The sequence below is a fragment of the Sminthopsis crassicaudata genome, chromosome 2 (genome assembly GCF_048593235.1).
Source record: "Sminthopsis crassicaudata isolate SCR6 chromosome 2, ASM4859323v1, whole genome shotgun sequence".
NCBI classification, from domain to species: Eukaryota; Metazoa; Chordata; class Mammalia; order Dasyuromorphia; family Dasyuridae; genus Sminthopsis; species Sminthopsis crassicaudata.
This window is the reverse complement of record NC_133618.1, coordinates 290,813,238-290,833,770: the sequence shown is the minus strand read 5'-3', so window position 1 is coordinate 290,833,770 and position 20,533 is coordinate 290,813,238. Positions and strand designations below refer to the sequence as shown.

The 20,533-nt window shown below is 34.6% G+C and overlaps 1 protein-coding gene across 13 annotated transcripts in view; it reads right to left on the bottom strand.

The window, feature by feature from the left end:
* Positions 1 to 20,533, bottom strand: part of UNC79 (unc-79 homolog, NALCN channel complex subunit) — a 318,327-nt gene that overhangs the window by 50,528 nt on the left and 247,266 nt on the right. For all 13 annotated transcript variants that reach the window (XM_074289679.1, XM_074289683.1, XM_074289680.1 and 10 more), the window contains 5 exons: positions 18,774 to 18,886; positions 18,610 to 18,695; positions 14,653 to 14,826; positions 8,373 to 8,441; positions 4,964 to 5,074 (listed from right to left, as the gene is read on the bottom strand). In XM_074289679.1, coding sequence (XP_074145780.1) covers positions 4,964 to 5,074; positions 8,373 to 8,441; positions 14,653 to 14,826; positions 18,610 to 18,695; positions 18,774 to 18,886 — 553 coding nt within the window. The remainder of the gene's footprint in view (positions 1 to 4,963; positions 5,075 to 8,372; positions 8,442 to 14,652; positions 14,827 to 18,609; positions 18,696 to 18,773; positions 18,887 to 20,533) is intronic.

Genomic DNA, 20,533 nt, shown 5'->3' with positions numbered 1-20,533 from the left:
AATATAATGTGTTCATAAACAAATACAAAGTAATTTCAAAAGGAACAAGGAATTAAGAAGTAGGGGGACTGAGGAAAGGTTGTTCTTTGAAAAAAAAAGTCATAGATTCTACAAGGTAGAGATCAAATGGAATGCCTTACAGACACAGGGATGGAGGAGTGGGTAGAAACTGCTTATGCAAAAGCAGAGAGTTAGAAGATAGAATATTATATATGAAAAATAGCTATTAGGCCAACTTGCCTGAAACATATAGAGTATATGAAGAGAGGTAATAAAGAAAGGTAAGTGGGAGGAATTTAAGTTCTTTAAATAATGAGATGTATTTTATGCTAGAGACAATAAGTCGCCAACAAAGATTTCTGAGTGAATAATATGATCAGATAAACATTTGTGGAATATTGTTTTGGAAGCTAGCTATGTGAACTAGACAAAAAAGGGATTGGGAGAAGACCAATTAGGAAATAAATACAATAGCCCAAGCAAGGGGAGGATAGGGGAGCAGAGGGAAAGAGAAAGGAAGAGAGAGGAAGGGAGGAGAGGGGGAAAGAAGGGAGGAGAGCGGAGAGGAAGGGAGGGTTGGGGAAGAGGGCAGAGGAAAGGAGGGGAAGGGGGAAAGAAAGAGGGGGTAATGAGGGAGGGAGGGAAGAAGAGAAGAAGGAGGGAGAGACAAAAAAGAAAGAGAAAGGGAAAGATGAAGGAAAGGAACAAGAGAAGGAGGGAGGAGGGGAAGGAGGGAGGAAGAGAGGAAAGAAGGGAAAGAGGGAAGAAGGAAAGGAGGGAGGAAAAGAAGAAAGAAGGGAAAGAGGAAGGAAGGGAAAGAAAATTTTAAGAAGGGATTAAAAAGAAGATAAGAATGAGCCCAGTGTATAAGTTTATATTACTTCTGGCAGTATAAGAAATAAATTACAGAAATGATTCATAAGGCAGAAAGAATACCTTGACAAAATGGAAACAACACTGGACTTGGATGATGGAAAGCCTGACTTCATTCAAATCCCAGCTCTGCTAATTATTACCTTTATGGACTTAGGCAAGGTACTTCCCTCTTTGGATCGCTTCCTAATCTATAAGGGGGTTTATAAAAATTACTCCTTTGAACCCTTCCAAACCCCATAGTTCCTGTAATATGAATACATTCACAAAGACCATAATGTGGAGAAGAAGAAAAAAGGCAGAGAAGGGATAAATGAGAAATATGGTAGGGTTAAACAGAAACTCTTGGCAAGAACTCTTAAAATTTGTTGAGGTTAACAAGATTCCCTTGTGAAGGAGCATTTTGCATGGTCTATAGTTGAGGGAGAAACAGAGAGCTTACTAAGAAAAAACTTGGAAACTTTAGAACCAGTAACGGCAAACTTCATATGTTATTTTCCCAAACATAAAAGCTCTTCTTTCTATTCTGCCTTCTTTTTTGTATTAGAATAGTATTAAAGTACCCCAACAATGTTTCTGCATCTATTTTCCATGCAAGCAGTAGTTTTCCATTTTCTCAGGGGGAAGCAAACAATTCTCTGAGCTCAAGATAATGAAATTGAGAGACCATTAAGGCAAGATAACAAAAGATGAGATTATCTTAGAGCCCAAAAGCCAGAGTTGGGGAGATGAAATCAATGATGTGAATTAAGAAGCTTTATCCACAGACTTTTATAAATGACAAGCCAATATTTTTCTACTTTAGAATAAAAGAATTATATGTGGAGTAGATGTGTAAATTATTCATGGGATCATAATTACCTGATGGGATAAGAAGAAATCATTTAGTCTAGACTTTTGGTATTGAGGAAAGCAGAATCCTAAAATCTAACTTTGAAGTTCTGCTTGTGAGCTATGTGACCTTGGGCAGGTCACTTAAACCTCTACAAAACAGAAATGGAGAAATCATAGAATCTCAAGAGTTGAAATGGAAATGACAGATTTCAGATGCTTGAATATTGCTATCATATCCCTTCCCACACTCCCCTGATATTGTTCTCTTCTTCATTTATCATAGTTAAAATCTTCTCATATTATTTGGTCATCCTTCTCTAGATATACTATAGCTTTTCAATGTCCTCCCTAAAATTTTGAGCCTAAAAACAAACATAATATTCCACAGAAGGTGTGACTAGAGCAGAATACAATAGGCAAAACATTATCTCAAATGGCATACTGTGATTCTATTTGTGCCACCTCAAAGAAGATTCATTTTTTGGTTGCCATTTCAGAGTTGATCCTTTTCATACAAACTGTTTTTTTCTCCTATTTTTATTATAATTTTTTAATTTTTTCTTTTTTTAAACTAAGATCATAAGATCATAGATTTGGAAGTAGGAGAAACTTAGAGATCACCAGATACTAGTCAAGAAGTAGCATAGGAAAATATAAAGAACACAGGACTTAGTATAAGAGACTTGGGCTAAAATCTTTCCTCTAACATCAACTACCTGGGTGACCATGGTTAATGATTCTTAACCTCTCTGAACCTCAGTTTCTTCATCCGAAAAATGGAGATAATAATATCCATAAGAACTTTCTCATAGGCTTGTTGTGGGAATCAAATACAATAATTTTTATAATGTTCCTTTTAAACCATAAAATTCCAGAAAAAATGTCAGCAGCTACCATTTGGACTATCATTTTAATCTGCCAATATCTTATTGGATTCCAGTTCTGTTATTCAACCTATATATCAGCTATCTTTCCCAAATGTGGACCGTTTATGAATGTGATAAGCATATATTTATGCTTAAGGTATTATTTTAATCATTCCAGCTATTAATAAGATAAACACTTCTAATCAAGATAATAAAATAAACAAAACAGTGCAATTAAGTCATTTATTTAAAAAGTTACATAGCACAGGGTCAAGGATAGAGTATTGTGGAATTATATTAGCGATCTTCCTCCAGAGTGACACTGTTCCTTTAACCTCTGCAACTCCAAGCTCTTGCTTAGACTAGAACAATAACCTGCTGGTTGGTCTCTCTGCCTTCCAATCCATCTTCCACTCGACTGTCAAAGTTATATTCTTTAAGACCATGTCATCTTCCCTTCCCCACTCAATAAACTTCAATGGCTCCTTATCAACCCCAGGTTTAAATATAAACATCAAACAATCAAACCCCTTATTATCGCCCTTTGTTCCAGTTTTCTTATATTTAATACCAGATCCCGCCTGCCTCATACAACCATATATACTCTACAACACAAGGACACTAGTCTCTTTGCTGTTTTTTTTGAAACAGACATTCTTCCCAATTCTGGGCATTTTCACTTGATTGTCCTCCATATCTGGAACACTATCATTCTTCATTACTTCCTGAATTCTCTAATTTCCTTCAAATCTCAGCTAAAATCCCACCTTTCCTAATCTTTTTTAATCTTACTCCCTTTGCTTGCAGACCATCTCCTCTTTTCCCTTTAGGTATCTTTTTATATGTAGTTATTTTAAAGTTGTTTTCTTCATTAGATTGTGAAGTTCTTGAGATCAGGGACTCTCTTTTACCTTTCATTGTACCTCCAATGCTTAGCACAAAGCCTGGTGCACAGTAGGCACTTAATAAGTATTTTCTGACCAAATGACTGATATTCTTTTGGTGTAGTTGTTCATCCAATTCTGAATTCATCTTACTCTACTAGCATCCAAAGATATATAAGAGCCTGTCAAATATATTAGTGAAATCTTCTCTCACAAGGCTATTAGGAGAGCAAAACAAGATAAAAATTCAGAAGAATACTGCAATTTAGAGTTAGATAATATTATTATTGTTAGGAAGATGATGATGAGGATGAGGATGAGGTATAGTGGTATAGTGGATTCCAATCTTATTTTATAAAAAGGGAGATAAAAATACCCACAGTACCTACCTCATAGAGTAATGATGAGGCTTAAATGAAATTATGTAGGAAAAAATCTTGGAAAACTATAAAAGTATATATAAATTACTATTATGTCTAATTCAATTATGTTACTTATTAATCATATAATCTTGGACAAGATCTGATAGTTTCCTGAGTCTTAGTTTCCTCTTCTGTAATGGGAGGATAATAATACCTGAACTACTTAACAATTTCAAATGCTATAAAGCAGTCAAATTGTGTATAAAGATAAAAGCTAAGGAGTCATTAGATTTATTATGAGGATCAAATAAGTGCCATAAATTGCAATATAAGTATATGATCATCATCACTTTGCATTCAATTTTGCTTTCTTTTCCAGACTGTTTATAATATTTTCTTCCTTCCTCTTTACTTATTATTATATACAAAGAGGGTAGGGATTATGTCATATTGTGTCACAAACACCTAGCACATGCCCAATCCTATAATTAATTGATCAGTATAACCCCCTTTTTTTGTTTGTGCTGGTTTTGCAAAAGACCTTTCCTGATTCCCTCATTAATAGTGCTTTCCTTATCCCTTTTAGGCTACTTTGTATGTTTTAAATATATATATATACATATATATATATATACATAAAATGCTTATTTAGCTATATACAAATTGTATTATTAAGGTCCTTGAGTTTAAGACATGTTCTTTTCTATTCTTTTTTATTGCCAGTGTCTCACACATAGTAAGAGTTTAGTAGATTGGGATTTTTATGTATTTATTTATTTATTTATTTATTTTGCTGTGGCAAATGGGTTATACAGCTCAGCTAGGAAGTGTTAAGTGTCTGAGGACACATTAAGTTTCTTGAGGCTACTCAGGTCCTCCTGACTTCAGGGCTGATGCTCTATCCACTGCGCCACCTAGCTGCCCTTGTGTTTAGTATTTTTTAAAATAACTGGAGAATATTCAAAATACAGACCTAAGTATAATGTTTGTAAAAGTTTCATTGCAATGATATTTATTATAACAAAAGTCAAAAGACTTAATAATTTCTTCACATTTAAGGGGAAAAAATAACTCAACTAGGATTTGACATTGAGATGAAAGAAGTCTTTCAATACAGTCTGGCACACTATGCATTCTTCCTTACCTTAGTAAAAGCTCTATAACACAAGCCACACAATTCCACCAGGTAGGCCAATGTGAAGACAGCATTTTGAATGACAAAGCTGAGAAGTTTTGAAAATGGTTCCAGCAGACTCTGAAATGGGATATGGTTGAAGAAAAATCAATTGTTGATTCCTTCAAAATAAAACAGAATTAAAATCTTACGACGCTGTAATAAATCATAAATTTTAGCTTGGAAGATAGTTGGAAAGGCTATATTTATAGGCAAAAAGTTGTTCAGGCAAGAGCCTCCATGTTTATAACGCATCCTACAAAGCATTAGACATCAGAAATGCAGCTTCATCCAGTGGTTGAAAGTCCAACAATCTATCATTGCTATTGCTTGGAAGAAATCCAATTCTTTTCTATGACATCATTTCTAAACCCACCCTCAGAAGTGACAGGCAACATGGCTCAGCTGGAAAAACTCTGAATCAGAGAACTGAATTGACTAGAATGAAAAACTGGAAAAGGAATGTCTGCCATCTTGTGTTGAATTATGTTTCTTCATAAATACACATGTACATATACAAATATATGGACATATACACCCAACATATGTAACTAATATTACATTCAAGGTATTATGCTAAACACTGAGGACATAAAATTAAAAACAAAACAGTTCTTGACCTCGAGACACTCATTTGGTATTCTTGGAGATACAAGAAGATGAAACACCCAAGATGTAACCAAATCTATAACTACAGTATATACAAAATAATATCAAGTCATTTCAAGAGGGAGGATACTAACATTTATTAAATATTTACTCTTTACCAAGCACTGTGCTTGGTGAGGATGAAAAATGACAGCTTTTATGACAAATTTGAGGGCATAATGCATATATATATATGTGTGTGTGTATGAAAATATATATGTGTGTGTGCCTAAGATAGATCATAAAAACAGAAAAGGATTTCAAAAGATAGAGAAATTAATATACAACAGAAAATAACCTCTTCAGAATTCATGAAGGCAGAACAGGGTTATACCTTAATACAACATTTATTTATTGTCTAATATGTACAAGACACTATACTAGACCCTAAACCCCCCAAAAGTTTCCTCATCTAGGAATTCCCTGTACCAAGGAAATCAGAGATCCAGTCCTTAGCCCTGACCTTAAATACCAGGATATACTACTTGTATTTTGGTTTGGTTTGGTCTGGGGATTTTTTGGCAATGGAAGATCACTGAAGGTTTATCAATAGAGGAATGAACAGAGAGGTCAGATCTGTGTGACATGGATGTGTGAAGCAAGGATTAGAGAACGGAGAAATTGAAAGCAGAAAGACTTATTTAGAAGCCTGTTGTATAGCTCAGGCCAGAAGTAATAAGGGCCTGAGTTTAAGCATGAGTTAAAGGAGGGGAGAAACAAAAAGATGGCAACTAACCAGATATAAAAAGGAGGAAGAGACAAAAATCAAAAATGACTATGAAGCTTTGACTCTAGGTGACTGGGAATGTATTGGTACTACCAAGCAGCAATATAAAAGTTGGGAGATATATTGGTTTACAAAAAGTCCTCCCAAACCATTCTCCATCTGAATTCCATTCATTCATTAAAGTTGTGTTCCATTATGCTTTCTCTGACCAATCTAGCTATCTATAGTTATAGAGCTATCTAGATATATTTATATCTATAGAATTAATGACAAATATATATCACTCATTTGGCAGTTATTAACTCCTGACAAGCAGAAGGTAGAAGCTATGTGGTATAAAGGAAATAACATAAGATCTGTAATCAGAAAACTTAGGTTCTAATCCTGGTTCTTTCACCTACTAGCTAATTACCTGAGAAATTTCATACATCCTCTTTGAGCTTCAGTTTCTCCTTCTATAAAATGAGGATAATAATGTTATCTATCTCAAAAATCTATAGTAAGGATCAATAGGCTAATCATGTAAAAGAGCTTTAAAAAACTGTTTTATTGTAAAAAAAAACTTTATAGTAATATATATATATACATATATGTATATATATACATATATGTATATATATATATATATCTATATATATAAGCTCTTAATTGTTTTTAATGACTGGAGTTTAAATATCAATTCCCCAGATAGATAGGAAACTTCTTGTAGAAAGGTAATAAATACTTCTTTTTATCCCCACATTATATGACATAGTAGTTTTGGGTATGATAAGTATTGAATAAATATTTATTGATCAAAGGATATACATTCAGTGTTGTCACTTACTCTGAACCAGTTAAAGATTTTATCTTTATGAGTGTGCTCAAAAATTTTAGATTCCAGAACTGCTTTACTCTACATTTGTATTGATCTCAAAATATTTCCCATGCTATGGGAAATATGACCCATATTTACAACAAGCATGCAAAACGAACATAATAAATGAACTTCAGAAAAGATGAGACCTCAGAGATCACACAGCTTAAGTGGACTTAAAGCAAGGATCTTTTCTATAATATTCAGTCTCCAAATGAAACCTTTACTAGTGAGGAGCCTACCACCTCCCAAAATAATCTCTTACACTCTTGGATAATTCTAATTATTGGGAAACTCTTTTTTCTTTTAAGTCAGAGCTAGTCTCTCTTCAATTTCCATAAATTTGCCATTTTGGATAAACAGAACAATTTCCCTCTTCCAGATGACAAATCTTAAAATACTTAAAGATTATTTTTTATGTTCCTACAAGCAAAGTAGTATGGTGACATACAAAAATTGAAGTTTTCCATGCTGCTCTTCATAGGAACCAGGTTAAAATGTAACTGGGAAACATTTCATAGAATAAATAAAAATATAGTAAAACAGAAATAATGGTAATTTGTGGTTTTCTAAGTCAATATGCAGCCCACAGGTATCTATCTCTACTTGAGTTTGACATCATGGGTAAAATGGAAAGAGTTCTAGATTTAGAGACCAAGACCCTGAATTGAAGATTCTACCTCCTCCATGACCCCGGCAAAGTAATTTCTCTTTGTTTCCTCATCTTCAAAATAAGGAGGTCAGACTGAGTGGCTTCTAAGAATGGATCTCAATTATACGAAACTTTTGAAATGAGAAATATGCTGCCTATCCCTCCCAACTTTATGTCTTCCTCAAATCCAAAATAGTCATGGAGACTGAAATAACATTATAGACAGATCTAAGTAATAACTGAGATACAACAAACCAAACAACATACCACAAAAAGTGACTGAAGAAGAAGCAGACATGTGACCTTGATTTAACTACTTCAGACTTGTCTCCTTATCTGTGAAACTGGACAATAATGCTAACATTGCTTACCTCCACAGAGTGGTTCTAAGGACCATGTGAAATTATAGGAAGCAAAAGTGTTTTGTAAATTAGAAAGCATAATATAAATGTGAACAATCATTATTTTATGATTATTATCATTATTAAGGACATACCCTTGTAGCACTGGTGGTAGGTATCTTCAGGAGGCAGATCATTATTCTCAAACTGGAATCTAAAGAACACTGACCAAAAATGAAAGAAGGGCAAAATCAATACTTTTTTTGTCCTGTTTTGTTTTAGTACTTCCATGAGCATTCATCTTATTTTTTAAATTTAAAGTGTTATTGATATCATTTGTTTTTATATCATAGTATTTTCCAACATTTCCCTCATAAAATCCTCCTTTGAAATACTGAAAAAACTTAGCCATACAATATTCCATACCCACAGTCTCCTATCTCTTTACCAGACAAAGGGAAACATGCTTTATCTTTTATTCTCTGTGACTAAAATTGGTCCTTTTAAGCATTAATTTTAGATTAAGAAAATTTTGACCTATATTGCCTTTTGACTATCCATTTAAAAGATAATTATCTGATTTTTAAAAATCATACAATATCACAGCTCCTGAACAGTTTGTAACTTTTAAGAAATAATAGTTTATACAATGAATTGGTCATTTATCTTTAATATAGTCCAAAGACAGAAATAAATTTACATGTTAAATTTACATTATAGCCTAATAGGCATAAAATGTGCCATTTTGAAGGAAAAATGCTAACCTAATTCAGAGGAGGCTTTCTCCCATAATTAAGAGAACCACTATGGGCTTAGACATATAAATAGAATAAATAATCCTCAGCTTCAAAGAATAGTTCAGTTGCATTTACTCCCTTTCATAGTCATCAAAGCTAACTTTAATGGAAGACTGAATGATTTTTACAAGGAAAAATCATGCCTCACTAATTAACCTACTAGCGTCTTTGAGGAGACTAAAACATGGACATGGTCTAGCCAAGGGTACATCAAATAGGCATTCCAAAAGCTTTGAAAGCTTTTTTAAAAATCAACAGTAACAACACTGAGTTAACAAGGGATTAGATAAATAGGGAAGTATTTTGTCAAGAATGGGTCAGTGATCTTATATGGCATTTATAAAAATAAAATTTTACCTCTATAAACAACATTTTATTATCTTTTAGTTACCAATGTTAAGCTGGTGGAGCTAAAGCATGAGAAGATTTTTATTTACGAAGCATCTCTTAGTGTGTGGAAATAAAAGATAATATACTGTCAGCAACTGGAGGATATAAGTACAATGCTTTTTATCTTATTCTGTTTCTACTAAAGTACAAAAACTCACACAAATCAAAAGTACTTTCTTTTGGGGTTAACTGTTTTGTTTCTTCTCTTTCAATCCAGAGTTAATTTGACATTTGCTTTTATGTACATCTTTTTTCAAGATCCTAAACTGTCCCCTTAATTAAGAATTATGGTAGTGTCTTTCCAACTGGCTGTAATGTCCCTGCAACTACATGCTTCTTTGTCTCCCTGAAAACTAGTAGGCAGATGGAGTTCAAAATCCATGTTGTCTTGGTGGTGAAGGCCAGAAAAAGGCAATTGAATAGCTCATTTGGGTCAGGTAGATATTGTTTTTTCTACTTAGCTCTATCTCAACTAGTCTTTAATTGATTTAAATGCTCCTAAATGGTCCCCTGGAACATCATCCATTATCTATCTAGCAGATGGATTAATAGCACTGTTACTATTATCTGTATGATTATTGTGTAGTACAATTGAAAGAGCATCATATCTAGAATCAAAGAAGGGGTTTTATCATCCTAGGTCTAGTTCTTTATACCCAGTATGATCCTTAATAGTCACTTCCTCATCAAGTCCTCAGTATTCTTATATACAAAAAAGAACAAGATGATCTTTAAGGTTCCTTCTTGTTCTAAATCATAAAGTGTTATGAAATGGAACTAGATGTCTATTCTACATAAAGGAAAATCAATAACTGACATGAATTCCAACAGATCTTCAAAAAATTTTATTTCACAAACAAAAATATTGCTAACTTTATATTACAGAAACTAAAAGAATTTCATTATCAGAGGAACAAATAAAGATCTACACATGCTTCAATACTACCTCCACCAAAAAAATAGTACAACACCTCTATATAGGAGTCTTTGAAATGTACCTTGGCCAACCTAATAATGAACCTCTCCAGAATTACACTAATTCATAAACAAGATAAGCCAAAGCATCATCAGCTCTGTATTCCTCTGTACCTGGATAAAGCTTATAAGACCTTGTATTTTACTGTCACAACTTTGGAGAACCTAAAGTTACTTCTATAAAGATGATGAGATGTTTAAATTCCCTCAACTGTAAAAAGAGGATATTTAAAGCATCTATCTCAAAGGATTATTGTAAGGATCAAATTAGATATGTGTAAAATATTTTGCAAAACTTAGTGTTTTATATAATGTGAATTATCATTATAGTGTGATTGACAAATAATCAATGTAATGTAGGAAAATAATATGAGTGCAAAAGAAAATTCAGCTAAGTTACTGACTTGTCCTTGTTTTTAAAGATGAAGCTACTAAATTCTAGGCCCATCGTTTTTCATAAGGGCTGTCTTGCCTTCACCTGCCTCCTAAGCAGCCATCCTTCAGTGCTTCAGATACCCACTTGGGCCACCTCCACTTCCATAAGGGATTATTTTGCCTCAACTTGAGATCTTCCTTACTCTCATACTCCTTTCCTTTCCTTTCTAGCCACAAAATTGCCTGGTACTTAATAAAGTCCACTTAAGGACAAATCTCTAGGAACAATGGTAACCTACCTAAACTCATTCTTCAATGATCAACATGCTTTCACACTATCATACCTTTCCCAATTCAGTTATTTTGAATGCCAGTGTTCAGACCTCATTTTCCATTCCCTACTGCCTACTCTGTTAATTCACACCCCATTCAACACAACCTTTCCCCTCCTCCAATGTCCAATATAAAGTAACTCAACCCTTCTACTGTTCTCTCTGGAATACCTGTTTCATAGGTAACAACTTTCCTCATAAATCCTTTTCTATCTCACTCTTGCATTTTCTGAGACCTGGCTTCTTCCTGTTCCTAATGACACATCTTCCATGTCTACTTTTTCTAGCATTGGTTGTATATTTATCATATTCCCTGACTTACTGATCATGGTGGGGAGTATTCCTTGCTATATTCCTTGCTCTCCACTACCACTTCCAAGTTCTCCCTCTAGCCCTCATCAGTCAGATTTATCACCCAATCAAGATCCTGGTGGCTATTGTCTAAAAAAACTTCTAGAATATTCCTAAACTCCTTAAGATCCTTCTAGAAACACTTTCTTTTTGAAGTTTACTGTTTGACTTAAAGAGTTTCTTATCTAACTCCTTCCTTCCTTCATAATAGAGGACTTATGCATAATGGTTCTTTCTCAAATACTCTATCCTCCTAAACATTCTTATGACTTGCTGCTCCACTCAAACACAGAAATACATAGAGACTTATATTCTTGATATTAACATCACTCACAAACATTTCATAACTGCATTCATGAAATCTGAAATGTCTTTATCTGAGAATCTGTTGTCATTACGTCTTTCCCTCTGTCTTGCAACTCCAAACCCTGTTCTTTATTCTCACAAAGACCTCCAACTCATCTACCACTCAGTTCTGTCCCAGACAATCATACCTGCACTAGCTAAACTCTCTTCCCTTCCCCATCTTTACTCTTGGGGAACCAGTTCAACTCTAACTGTCCTCTTCTTTCAAGTACTTCAAGATCCTATAAAGATAGTGCCTTGTGAAACTTAACCTTAAATTCCTCCCACCATCTGCTACCTTCATTTCTCTTCACATATTGCTGAATGAAGCTAGAGAAAAATCACAAAGCTGTGTTGACTGGGTCTACCTTAAATTGTTGCATTATCTCAACTAGGCCATCATTATAACAAAGCATTTTTTTACTCCACATTCCCATAGCTCCTTCTCCTCCAATCTTCTCAGCTGAGAACCTGGCCTCATATTTCACTAAAAATATTGAAGTTATTCACTGAGATTTCTCTCTTCTTTCCTCTTCCTCATCTTATAACATTCAGATGCCTTTGGTCATCATCTCCACCTTTACCTTTGTCTCACAAAAGGGCTCTCCTCCTTGCCAAGAATACACACCTCTCTACATACACATTTGATTCCATTCTACCTGAAAGAAGATTTTACCTTCCATTATTCTAAATCTCTTACTTGTCCTCAGTCTCTATTTACTGACTTTCCCCACTACTTACAAACACATCCATGTTTTTTCCTCATCTTCAAAAAATCTCCTGAACAATTCATCCCCACTAGCTATCTTCCTACAGTTCTTTCTTTCCTAGATAAACTTGAGAAAACTTTCTACAATAGGTATCTCTATTTCCTTTTCTTTCATTCTTAACTCCCTGAAGTCTGACTTCCTACCTTGTCATTCCACTGAAACTTCTCTCTCCAAAGTTAAAAATTACTTCTTAAGTGTCATAACTAATGGGTTTTTCTCAATTTCCTATCTTGTACTCTCTCTGAGTCTCTGGCATAATCATCCTCTTCCTGATACTCTCTTCTCCAGGATTTTGTAATGCATCTCCTACTTGACAGATTGCACCTTCTCGGTTTCCTCTACATTAGATCCTCATTCAGGTCACCCCTACACTATAGGTATCCCCCAAAGTTCTGCCCTGGATCTTTACATCTCCTCTGTATTATTTTTGCTGATGTCATAAATTCCCACGGATTCAATTATCATTGCTATGCAGATGATTCTTAGATATATTTTTCCAGCTCTAATGTCTTTTCCTGACCTTCACTCTCACATTTCCAACTGCCTTTTGGACATCTTCAACTGGTTATCTTATGGACATTTTTAATTCAACATGTCTAAAACTGAATTCATTATCTTGTCCCTCAAACTTTCCCCTCTTCTTATCCCCCTTTAATTGCCAAGGGTACTACCATCCTTCCAATAATTTAGGCTTATAAGCAAAGGGTCATCCTTGATTCCTTACTCTCTCTTATACCTTCTATTCAAGCAATTGTCAATTCATATCACTTCATAACATTTCCTCTATGTGCTTAGATTTGATCTTTGAGGTTCTTTCTAATTCTCACATTTTATTATGTTTGCATTTCATAAAAGATAAAAACAACCTTTATGAAAAATTTGTTTGGGAGTTCCAAATTTCTATTCATGCCATCATAGTCTCATAGTCATAGCAGAAGGGAGCCTTAGACATAATCTAATCCAAACTCCTCATTTTACAGATGAGGAAAGTGAGACTCAGAGAGATTAAGTGATTTACACAAAGCTACACAAATAGCAAATAGTACTGTGAGAATCAGTATTTGTATCAAGTTTCTCCCGACTTCAAGTTCTGTATGTATCTATTATATTATGCTACCTCTCCTCTTTTCATTGAAGCTCTGAGAGAAGTAAGGCAGAGAGGATGGTCAAAAAAAATATCATTTGTTCTAACTTGATGAATAAGTGATCAAACACTTTTATGGTTATTATTCTAGTTTCCCCATGCTCACAAGGCCACAAATACAATACTTGAAAGAAACAAGTCATCTAGTACAAGCTGCTTGTTTTTGGATAAAGAAACTGAGATGTGTGCCTTGTTCAACTTCACACAGGCGCAAAGAGAAAGAGAAAGAGTTAGATTTTCTGATTCCAAATTCAACACATTTTTAAATGCAACATGCAGCTTCTTTAGAAAACAATCACTATTCTTTCTAATAACACCTACTGCAATAAATTTCTTAACAAGCACAACCTAAAGACTGTGACTTCTTAAACTCTTTCCATTCATGACACCTATTCACCTGAGAAATTTTTACATGACCCTAGTATATAGGTATATAATAATTATACAAATCAAACATTTACTGATAATAATTCATAAGGAAACTTATTTTAAAAGATGAAAGCAAATTTGCATACTAATTAGATAGATGTGCTTGTTTATTTCTACATAAAGAATTAGTGGGCATATTTGATACCGTTTACTGTCACCAAATTTTTCATGACTCCCACATTCAATTATATGACTGATCCCATATGGAATTTCAACCCATTTAGCAGTTTAAGAAGCACTGCTATAGACACTCCTTTGCTTGTTTATTAACTCTTAAGGAAAACTGAATTTTTTTTTACATCATAAGCTTGGGGAAAGTGCATTTTCTCTGCTTTTTGCCAAGTAGAATTTTTTACTTGGAACTTTCCATGACACTAACATTTTACTAATAAAGTTTCTATTTCTTGATTTTGGGTATCACAAGACTTGACCAATTCACCCAAGTGGAATGAACACCTTGGGGAGTCATAAAGGAATTCTAACTAATAGCAAAATATTAAAAAGAAACCTGATCAATCACTTCATACCTTTAGAGGTAAAACACAAGGCAGTTTGGTAAAGAAAGTCTGAAACTGGTTACTGATGGTAGTCCAGAGGTTGCTCGGAGAATCCATTGGCAAAGCTTCCATAAAGGTGGCAATGTTTTCTAAGCAGCGTAACATGGCACCCCCTGCTGGTAAATTCTTTTTGTTATTCAAACCCTAGAAAATACAAAAGTGAAGGCTCTAAGATTCTGAAAGATTAAAAATGCATACATTGTATCATATGCTTTAAAACTATTCTTTTAAATTACTAACAATTACTAACTTACTTCAATATTTCAAGAACCATCATTTCATCAGTATGGGTTCTACCACTAACACAAAGTGTAAACCCTCTACTTCTTAGTAGACTGTTTTTATGAGTTGCTGTGACAAAAATGATTCATTACCTGGTGGTCAATCTTCTAATGATAGCTTCATTCCACTTAGTAAAGCTAACTCCTAGATAATTGACTTATGACATTTATCTACAGGCTTCCCTCTAGGTAAAGTACTTGTGCTTATGCTCCAATACTATGATCTTTGAGAATTCAAGATCACTTCCCTATCCTGATGCATCAAAGAACTTTAGTCAAACACAAAATTACCCAAAGTCAGGGAAAAGCTAAGGAAAAATAAACAGAAACAAAAAAGAAAGACCTAAAGTGTATCCATTCATTCAGCAGACACTTATTAAGCACTTACTCTGAGCAAGGACTTTTGCCAGGCATTTGAAGAATAAAATGTAGTTCTTCCCCCAAAGAATAATGGGGAGGGGAGTCAGAGGCAGGAGAAAAATAAGCCTGCTTCGAAAACAAATCTCCACTGATAATCAACAAATCCATGCTCCCTGTGTTTTAGATCAGCTATAGAATTAGGGTGTCTCTCTTTGTCTATCCCCTGAGGCTTTTCACCCTGTTTCTAAATTAGACTGCAGACATCTGTTTAGCACTGCCTCTGGACAGAAGTTGTAAAGGCCCAGAGTACCAAGATAGTTGCTGTCAAGGGAACTATGGGAAAAAAGCAACAAGATCTTGAATGTGTACATACTCATTCCAATTTCTAATTTCTATGTTCAAGTGCTCAGAAAACATTATTAAGGCCTTATGTAGAAGTTATCTAGAGATTATCATAAGTTTTATACTTCCATGGAGATTTTTTTAGAAAAAAAAAGATATAGGAACTTCCAGGTTATATGAGCAACAAGATGTAGTATTAGACATTTTCTCTGAACCCCATGATTTCTTAAACCTCTCCAAAACAGAAATTATATGCCAAAGGTAAAGCAACTTTAAATTGTTTAAATTAGAGCAAATTCAAAATAAAGTTTAAAAAGAAACCTGAACTGACATTCATTGACCCCGAGATCACTCAGAACCTGTTCCTCATCTCTCACACTGCTGACAATAAAGCTGTCATAGAGGCCCAAGGACCCAAAAAAAGTTTACAACAAAATTCATTCTTATACACTAAACTCTCTTCCCCTTTTCTCTAGTAGTGTATAGAGCTTCTGTGTCCAGGCGCAGAATTTTACTCATGACTCAATAGGCAGTTTAGTCATAGCCCTTCAGGAGTAAAAGACTGCTGAGAACTATAATCTAGAAGCACCAGTGCAGCAAAGCTCCAAACTGCTAATGCCAGAGAAATGAGAAGCAGAGGGAATGGGACAATACCAATACAGGACACTGTGCAAGTAGGAGGTTGTGCAGCATTTGACATAGCCTGAAAAGAAAAATACAGCACCCAGTTGGGGCCAGTTCTGAGCATCCAAAAGTCAATTGAAGCAAAGAAAGAAGAAATCCAAGTAGAAGAGGGATTAGTTGTTGATGAAAAGGTTCTATATCAGCAGATGATTTTGTGTGGATTACATTGAGTCTCAGAATACTAGAAGGCCTCCTCAGTGTGATATTCAAACAAAACCAAAGGGATGAAGAAAACATTTTTTTATTGATGATTCTTCCACTCAATAGATAACTGATGAATTAGATGCTAATGAAAGCATGGATCTATTCAAATAGTATACTTTGAATTAATATGCATAGTAATCTATAAATAGTCATTGAAGTTACTTAGAACTTATGGCTAATGAGTTCTAACCCCTTTGTTCCAATTAATTTTGCTCTATTCCATAAGCTCTAACTATTTAAATTTGTGACTCAGCAAAAGGTAGCAACAATCCAAATGGGTCCAAAGAGAGTATTCTGAACATAAATTTACATCAACTTTTCCCACTTCCCTGCATTTTGGGCTTTTGCTTTTTCAGGAGATTCCCTAAGCCTTGAACTCTGAACAACTAGCCTACCCACTTGAAACAATTCCTTTAATATCAGCATTCCATAGGAAATGGACTGGTAACAATATGACATATTTTTAAAAAGAGGAAAGACAATTAAAAAAAAAAATCAACAAGCCTGGTCTTTAGATTATTCCTTATCTCTTTGTCTCTAGTCTTGGGTCTTTCTGCTCTTGGTAAGAATAACCTTTCCTCCAGACCAAGGATTTCCTTAATCAATGAAGGGTGCAGATTATGCTTCAGGCAGTGAAGCTAGTCATCTCATAAATATGTATCTTGGTCATAAGAGACACTGGCAAGAGAGTGGATGACTCAGTATACTAGTATGAAAAATGTGGAAGAGTATAGATATATGTTAGAATATGTATAAATAGTTTCATCTTTGAATACTAAGGGCAGCAGTTTGACCATCCTTACCAGAGATTCATACATTACCAGGCAAAGGGAACTTATAAGTCACCTAAGTCCATGAGATATAAATCCACTCTCCAATATCCCTGAAGACTGGTCACAGATCTAACATAACCAGATGGTGCAATCCATTCTTACAGAACTCTGATTATTAGAAAGTTATTCCTTATATTAGACTGAAATTACCCACTTTACTCTTGTTCATTTTCCTCAATCCTTCCCTCTGGAGCCACACTGAATAAATCTATTCCCTATTTCTTATGACAGTTCTTCAGATGCCAGAAGGTGGCCAATATGTATCCCCTAAATCAATTAAACAGGAAAAGAGGAAAACTCAATCATTGTAATACCATTCTACTTTTTGGATCTTATTCTGATTACAACCTACCTTTCCAAGTCAATAAACAGAATGATGAACTTGAATTCAAGAAGACCTGAATGCAACTCTTGCCTCAGACACTTAATATCTATGTAACCCTGGGCATATCATTTAAATTTCTCAATCTCAGTTCCTCTCTATATAAAATGGGGATAAGAATAATCTGGATATGTCTTTTATTGCTTCCATCAGAGAGACCTCTTCAGATTAGAGCCAAAATAGAATTATTCATGAGGAATCTGAGGTAATACTAATGCTGGAACACTAGGAAGCCTCATTCCTTTATTAAGGAGATAGGCAACTTCTGAGCAAAGAATTCAAGACAAACTGTAAGGGCAAGTTTAGGATGGTAATAAAGATTACCAATTTCTATAGCCTCAGCCTACTGATCTCATGAAACTTTCTCTGATCCCTCTAGCTAGAAGAGTCTTCCTTTCTTCTTTTGTCTATACCTCTCTGATTTCTCTTTCTACTTTTCTAACTCTAAAATGTGTTATATTAGTTAGCACAAATATCAAATATGAATTACAAAAGCACAGGAACAAACTTTGCTTTTGTTTTTTGTTGTTGTTTGTTTTATTATCCAGAATAGAGTCTTGAACATAATAGGCACTTATGAAATTCTAAGTCGTTCTGTAAGTGGAATACACTCTTAACTGCTATTCCCTAAATCCATCTTCAAGTACCAAATATGAGCCAGAGACTACAAAAAGCCTCACTATGTAAGAGAATACATACACTATCTGTTATAAGGAAGTTAGGGGGTGAAAACTTTCAAAGAAAAGGAAATTGATATTTTTTCATGTACTAGTAATCTCAAATTGCTCCTTCTGGTCTACAGTTTAAGTTAAGATTTCAATTGTCTTTCTGGAAAACCTACCTCCAATAGCTGACTGAGAGCAGCAATGGAACTAAGTTCATTGAAGTCCATGAGAGATGTAGCTAAGGTTCTTAAAAAGCTCCCATCTGGAAAGACAGCAATCCAAGTTAGTAGGGTTTCAGATCTGAATGACTGGTCACATATTAAATGTCTGAAAAAAATACCTTTTATACTGCTCTGGAACAGCTGTGGGAATATCCCATTGGGTGCTAACTGATGGAAGATACAGCGAAGAAACTGCTTTGCCACCCCTGCAGCATTACCCGGGATCATCATGCTGGGATGAATGAAGGAGAAAAAGCACAAGATATCAAGAAACTTTTTTCTCATTCCTCTAAATTCCAAGAAATGTTTGCATCAGGATTCACACTAATTCTCTTCTTGTAATTCATGCTAGATAAAGTGAATATAGTCATTACCTAACCCCAATAATAGTGAAAATTTAGAATCACAGAAATATAGAAGCATGCTATGTTTGAGCTAGAAGCAACTTTAAATTTTTGAGGCCTGGTGTCCTAACTCTGAGGCAAATAATCCTTCTATTCTATTACTTCGCTTCATAACCCAAAGAAAGTCAACAGATATTCTAAGTGACCTCCTAACTCTTATCAGTTTCTTCCAGAGCTTAATAAATGTTTATGGATCTAGACTAAATCTATTTTGTTCAAATAAAAAATCTTGAAAAACACTCTAAAGATGTAAGTTCCCATCTCTTAAAGAAGAAATCAATGCATTTTTCTTCAAAAGGTGCTTTCTTTAGGCATTAAAGAGTAAAAAAAAAAAATTCAAGGATTCCAGAGCACATCAGAAAAAAAAGGAAGAAAAGGAGAGAGAGAGGAAAGGAGAAAGGAAGAAAGGAAGGGAAAGAAGGAAGGAGTGAGGGAAGGGAAGAGGAAGAGAGGGAAAGAAGAAGAGAGGGAAGAAAGGAGGGAGGGAGGGAGCCATATGAAAGTCTCTGGACTTATCTAGGCTAAATCCCTGGATGGCAAAAATAGTATCTCACCAGACTTGCACTCAAAGCCATTTTTAATTTTCTATTAGAACTACCAGAGCTTATACTCGATAGCACAGCCTTCACTAAAGGCAAACTTTTAAGATCACCTCCACACCACAGGTAGAACTTTTCTGAAAACTCAACTCAGATAATGGAAGAAAGAGGATTCTCTAAAATGTTGAATTCAAAGATTTACACAAACACTAACATCTTGAAAGAATTACTGTGATCTTACATGTTTTACATTCTGAATTGTAGTGATACTATACACTATATTCTATTACTAAATATAAGTTGAAGGAATTAGCCTAGAAAAGACTTGGAGAATTATCAATTTTGTTTTCAAATACCTGAAGAATAAGGATTAGATTTCTTTTTCTTGGTCCTATGATTAATAGTTTAAAATGACAGGGAAGGACCAGTCAAGATCGTGGAGTAGTAGGAAGAATTATAATCATGATTCTCTCACAACTATTCAACAGAGATCTAGAAAATTCACCAAAGTAGCTAGTATTTATAATGTATGAGATACTGTGCAAAGTGCTTTACAAATATCATCTTATTTGATCCCTTCAACATATCTGGGAGGTAAATGCTATTATTATCCCCATTTTACAATTGAGGAAATAGAGATTGGCAGAGGTTAAGTGACTTGACCAAGGTCATAGAGCTAGTAAATGTCTGAGGTTAGATTTAAACTTGTCTTTCTGACTCCAGGGCAACTAGGTAGCACCAATGGATAAACAGTTAGGCCCTAAGTCAAGAAGACTCATATTCATGAGATCAAATCTGGCCTCAGATACTTATTAGCTGTGTGATTAAGGGCAAGTTACTTAGTCCTGTTTGACTCAAGTTTCCTCATCTGTAAAATGAGCTGGAGATGGAAACATCAGACCAATTGGGTTGGGATCAAAAAAAGTCTTTAGGATC